Source organism: Poecilia reticulata, linkage group LG13 (genome assembly GCF_000633615.1).
Source record: "Poecilia reticulata strain Guanapo linkage group LG13, Guppy_female_1.0+MT, whole genome shotgun sequence".
In the NCBI taxonomy this organism is placed as follows: Eukaryota; Metazoa; Chordata; class Actinopteri; order Cyprinodontiformes; family Poeciliidae; genus Poecilia; species Poecilia reticulata.
This window is the reverse complement of record NC_024343.1, coordinates 25,091,272-25,097,271: the sequence shown is the minus strand read 5'-3', so window position 1 is coordinate 25,097,271 and position 6,000 is coordinate 25,091,272. Positions and strand designations below refer to the sequence as shown.

The following is a 6,000-nucleotide window of genomic DNA, read 5'->3' as shown; positions in this document are numbered from 1 at the left end:
AACAAAGTGTCAACAAAAAAATAAAACGATCTAAATGTTTTGAATATCGGTGGAACGCGATTAAAATTTTTAATCAAGTGGATTGCATCGTCAGCAATTATTGCAACTTAAAATCATATATCGACAAAGTAAGCAACACTTTCAATTCAAAAATCACTTACGCAGCTAAATTATTAGATATACAGGCACAAGAGCATCAGAACAAATATGCTAATTGTTGAGATGGTATTTTAGGCTTGACGGGCTGTACTAATAGGCTAACTCCTCCTTTTAGCAAACAACCGTAGTCTTTTCCAGCATCTCATCAGTTTTTTAAAGTAAAAATTAACCGAAGACCCAGAGAAGTTTGTCACTTTTCTGTTACACAAATGTAAATGTGTGGAGTTTGCTAAACTGCTGGGTTCTTAACTTGGAACTGTCTTCTTTGGTCAGATAAAAAAAAAATTATATATAAGATTAAGCTTTAAGCAACAAATGCTCCTGATGAGTTTGGTTTGAACCAAAGGACTTTTGGAAAATCGCTGCTGAGCGTGGTGGAGGAGCCACGGGAAGACAGAGAGAGTGTGTGAGTTTTTTTTTTTTCTTCAAACTCCTGGTGAATTTCAAATATTCCCGGAAAATGAAAATGCATTTTCCTCTGGGTCTTTCAACTGGATAATGACCCAAAACACCTTGCCAGCACTCCTCACAGGGCCATAGAAAAAAGCTGTTGGGTGAGCTGAAGAGAGGAGGGAAAAAAGGTAGGACTCAGGATCTGCAGAGATTGTCTGTGTGCCTTAATACCAAAACAAAAGTGCAGAAGGGGTACCAACAAGTGCGCCTGCAGCAAAAACAAGGATTATTTTTCTCAACCTGCGATTGTTTCCTAACTGAATGAAATGAACTCGAACCAAAAGATTTATTTTTCAGCGTGAGATTATGGCACTGGAATACAATGTCCTGAGAAGACATCTACACATTGTGCCAACACATCTGTCTGTTTGTTTATGTCTCAGTCATACGAACTCAAACTGTGATGATAAATCAGTCAAGCAAACAGCTCATAGAGTTTGCCAACTACATTTTTTTTTTTTCTTTTTGGAATTTTCTAAAAAATAAAAAAAAATTACACACAAATGTCTGAAACAGCCGTTGGGACAGAGCATGTGTTGTTTCACAATATTGATATTAAGATCTAATGAGAGGGGAAATTTAGTTTGTTTGATTTGGATTTCTGTCTAAAATATTTATCATTATGTGGCGGTTTGAGACGTCATTAAAATAGTTGCTTACAACTACACCCGGGGGTGCATTAATGAAATAATGGGCTTCTCAGTGCAGGGAAATGTTCATTAATTAAAATAATGTCTCAATTTAGGAACCCAACAGGTGTGATTTGTCTTCATCTTTAATGGTATGGACTGATTAAGAAAGCAAACAGTGTGTGTGTGTGTGTGGGGGGGGTGTGTGTGTGTGTGTGTGTGTGTGTGTGTGTGTGTGTGTGTGTGTGCGTGTGTGTGTGTGTGCGTGTGTGTGTGGGTGTGCGTGTGTGTGTGCCAACTGGGAGATCTGAGCATTAGCTGCTTGTGCTTTTCCAGTATGTATGTGAGTGAGTGTGTGCGTGTGTGTGTGTGTGCGCGCGTGCGTGTGTGTCTCAAGTGTTCTCACATTAGCTGAATTACTCAGGCTCAGCAAACAGAGCTGACAAGACTATGAGTGATCCTCGGCGTTGTTATTGACTCAGACTTTATTTATAGAGTGTGTGGTCCTGCTGCACAAGCTGCGCGCGGCGGCGCCGCCCCTCCGAGGCCGGCCGGCCGGCGAGCAGACACGATTAATCAGAAGAATGTTATAATTAGGCTCAACACCCTCGGGCTGCACGAACACATGCGCTCACAGAAACAACACTATGTAAGTGAATAGAAAGTATGAATGCATGTGGAGCACAAACACACACAGAGGGGGCCTTGTGGATGTGAGCACGGTGCATGGGGTTTTGGGGGTGGGGGGGTTTCAGAGGGTGCCGGCTGTTTGTACAATATGCTTTAAGGCTCGCTCTCTGCGTCGTGAGGCTGCTAAACAAAAGTTAGTTTGTTACAGTAAGTATGTGGAGAGGGGTATTAATAAGCACCAATGCAGATGTCTGCATCCGCGAGAAAGCCTGCTGTGTTCAGCGTCAACTCTAATGTGTCTGCTGATCGCAGGCCTATTTTGGTTTGAAAGCTTCACATGAGCCGCCTTCAAAAGTACACATTTATCTCTGAGTGCACTTTCATTCGTCCTTACAGGGGAATCTCATTCGCTCGCCTTTCTTCTTCCTCTGCATGCAGCACGAAATGAAAATAGCACAAAGAGTACATTTAGCAAAAAGAATAGATCAAAACATCAGCTATTTTCAGGGGTTTTCTTTTATTATAAATAGAAATTATAATGCGCTTGTACACATGACGTGACGTCACATTGCTTTGTCAAGTAATACAAAAAAATATATATCATGGGAATGAAAGGGCTGCGTCAGTCTGAAGGACAAAAACAAAAGCGCTTCTGGAAGTTTTATGGGTGAAGTACTTTTGAAGCCGCCACTCTGTTGGACCGCGTTGAATAGTTTTCCATAACACTGCTGACACACACCACGTAATAACAATAGATATGTACAGCTCTGCTCAAAAATGTGCACCCACTTATCAGGACATGAATGTCATTTTAGGCTTTTTTTTTTTTTTTTTCGTGATGCAGTTCAATCGTTCTTTTTCTTTTTCAATCGTGTCATTAAGCGAATATTTCTCTTAATGACACCAAGATACAGAGAAACCAAACACTTTTTATACCCACCAACAAACTCATCGCATACATGACGCTGAATATTTGGCCACTCTTCTAATCCTGATTCATTTTATAGCACAATCAAGTCACCATGCTGCCTTCAGTTGTTATGAAAATGGAGCGCAGAAATTCGACTTTGCGTTATAACTAAATCTGACGCCTTAAAATGGACCTCGGTCGCTTTAAGAAGCTCCAACTCTTTCAGACGCTCCGCTTTCAGTACATCATCACTGCAATGCTTCTCCATGATGTTGTTTACAACCAGTCCTAGCTCAGCAGACGCGCCGTTACAACAGGTGTTTGCTAATTGCTGCTGCCCTTAGTCTGAAGGAGTGGGATAGATTTTGTGTGAGCGGTGTTTAGACTCCCCCAAATGGCTGCCATGGGAGATTCAAGGATTTGTTAAAAATGCATAACACAATCAAAGCAACATTTTTTGGGGTGTATGTTGATTTTAAATAAGAGGCTCCCCTTTAAAAAGGTTTTATGTGTCTGGTATCATTGTCCTGTTGGAACGCTCATTTGTGTCCAAGTTTCACTTGTTTGGTAGCTATCTAGTCACAAAGCATGGTGATGCCATCATGATGAGGTAGTTATTCTTCCAGTGGTAGCAGTGGATAACACAAACTGAGTGGAGTAATGAAGAGGCATGGCTACTCCTGGGTTGTAAACATTTCCTCCAATTCAAACACTCAATGAAAGTTGGACACAGCAGGGCAATGAAATTAAACAAACATCCGATTGGCTTCTGAATAAAGGCAACAAATACCAGGCTTGTATGACGGTGCCGCCCTAAGTCCAGAGAAAGTATGAACTAAGCTGAAAAGCCGAGTATGTGCCAACTTAAATGACCATTACCTTTAGAAGAGTGGTCAAGTTCCCAGTCTGTGTTGGAAGTAGAGGATATTCCTCTGGTTTCTCTGCAACCTGCTATGGGACTATGACCGAATATTAGGTTGGATGTACAACTGGGGCCTGCATGTATATTTTTGACCCAGTTTGGACTGAAGAAAATTTGCAATAAATCCAAAGTAGTGCACCCAGTTCTTGTGAACAGTTCAGTTTCCCAAAATGAGTCTGACATTCATATCCACAACAAGTGCATATGTAAAGCTGCAGTAGGCAACTTTACTAAAAACATATGTATTTATACTTATTTTGTTAAAACTGTCACCATGTATTGACAGTAAAATTTGAGTTAAGACAATCTGAGAAAAATATTGATTTCCTCTGCATCCTCGCTGTGGTCCTACTGCCATCTGCAGAAATACACCGCTTGGTCAGAAACAACCAATCAGAGCCAGGTGGAAGGTCTTAGCGCTGTCAATCAAGCTCCTCTATGCACTGCTCACACCCCACACAAGCGGTGTATTTCTACAGATGGCAGCAGAACCACAGGGAGGAGGCAGATGATCTGTCTCAGAGTCATGACACAATGACTGTTTTAACAACAAATATATTTTTTATAAAAGTTACCTACTGCAGCTTTAAGACCAGGACTTTAGGCATCAGAAATCGAATCAGCATTTATTTCCTTTGCAAACTGCAAGACAATAAATAGGTCAGAAGCAACACAAAGTAATAAACTACAGAGTTTTGGCTTTGTGTTTCTTCCATTTTATTCCTTCGTCCTTTTTGAAACATTGCCCCTCAGTGTTAGAAGTGTTGCCTATTTGTTTTGGACCCAAAAGCTTTTAAGGCACACGTGTTCAAAATTTGATCCAAGGTATGAATCCAAAGTGTTTCTTAAGACTTCCAGACACGTATCTTATGCATGTATTTGTCTTCAAACAGCTTTTAATGGGAGGGTGGTCTCTAAGATATGTGATATTGCACTTTTGGTCACCTGGGCAAACGGCTGCCTTCAGTCTTTAACTCTTTCTGTTTCTCAAATGTCCCTCAGTCGTGACTTGTGACCCGTTGGCTTTCTCTGAGCAAGACGGGACCTTTAAAGGTTTTCTCTTTTGCTGTGATCGATCTTGCTTGTCCCCTCCGCCCCTCCCCACTCTTCTTTAAAGCTACTTCTTTCGCTGCCCTCCACTGCCAGCTCTCTCATCTGTCACTTTCGCCTAAGTCACCCTTTGACCTCCTCTGAGTTGCTCTGAAAAACTACAAAAGGCCGGGATTTTCGCCTTGGCGTCCGAAAACACCAGCAAGACAGAGCGGAGACAGGGAGAGACGGGGGACTTGAGGGGACAGGGTGAGGGGGGAACGCTTGACCGAACTCTGCCTGTTGTACAGCTGGAGTGTACATTAGGGCGTCTGATACAGTAGAAAAAAAGAAAAAAAAGCCCCAGATTCATTAGCTTGTGTTTGTTTTCGTTCTCTCTGGAATTTCTCTCCATGTGTGGGGTGTGGACATCTCAAATGAGTGAACGTAACTAAAATCAACTGAGCCCCTTCCTTTTCCTGCTGCGACTGGGAGGGGTTGATTTGAAGATGATATGTGGAATTTTACAAGTGATGATGCAACGCTCGGGTCTGTAAACAGTTCCCATTAAGGTAGGCTGCCGTGCAGAGTCGGGTTCGGGGTCTTTCCAAAGACGCCACAAGCAGAGACACTTTGTGATCTTTGCTAATGTCAGTGGAAAGTGCCTCTCTGCGGCAGATGCAGGAATGTCTACTGTCGGTGTGCAGTCTTTGCTCTAATATTCTATCTTATGATCCCTTTTTTTATGTTTTTAAAATAGTCTGTCGCTCCACAGAGAAGATCCTGCAGCAGGGAATGTGTCCTAATAAACGAAAGCAGATTTTGGTCCAAATGTTAAGGCTTTTCGGTCGCGGACGTGTCCCTCTGTGACATGGCTGATCAGGTGATCTCAGGCCTCAAATAAGGAAGGGCACCTGTGAAAGAGAATGGAGAAAGCAAGTGTTAAAGTATTCCCAGTGTGAAGGGAATATTAGGTGGAAAGATGATAAAAGAGATATATGGCTGCCATAAATTCTGTGCATGTGTTTTAGTTCCGCTGACATATGGCTGTTGTTAGCATAGCATCTGACAAATGTGATTTGGAGGGGAAGGTCAGGGCAGGGTGATGGAAGAGGTGTGAGGAAGAGGGAAAAATAGACAGGACAGCACCGTACATAAAGTATTCACACCCACATTTTGCTAAGTTACAACAAGAAGCTTCAATGTATTTTATTTGAGTTTTATGTGACACACCAGCACAAAGCAGTTCAAAAGATGGAGCTAAAACA

The 6,000-nt window shown here is 42.0% G+C and overlaps 1 protein-coding gene across 6 annotated transcripts in view; it reads right to left on the bottom strand.

Moving 5' to 3' along the window:
• Positions 1–2,369: 2,369 nt before the first annotated feature.
• pax3b (paired box 3b) overlaps positions 2,370–6,000 on the bottom strand; it is a 28,874-nt gene continuing 25,243 nt past the window's right edge. For all 6 annotated transcript variants that reach the window (XM_008426212.2, XM_008426213.2, XM_017308408.1 and 3 more), the window contains exon 9: positions 2,370–5,646. In XM_008426212.2, the coding sequence (XP_008424434.1) occupies positions 5,612–5,646 (35 nt within the window). In that variant the 3' untranslated portion in view covers positions 2,370–5,611. The remainder of the gene's footprint in view (positions 5,647–6,000) is intronic.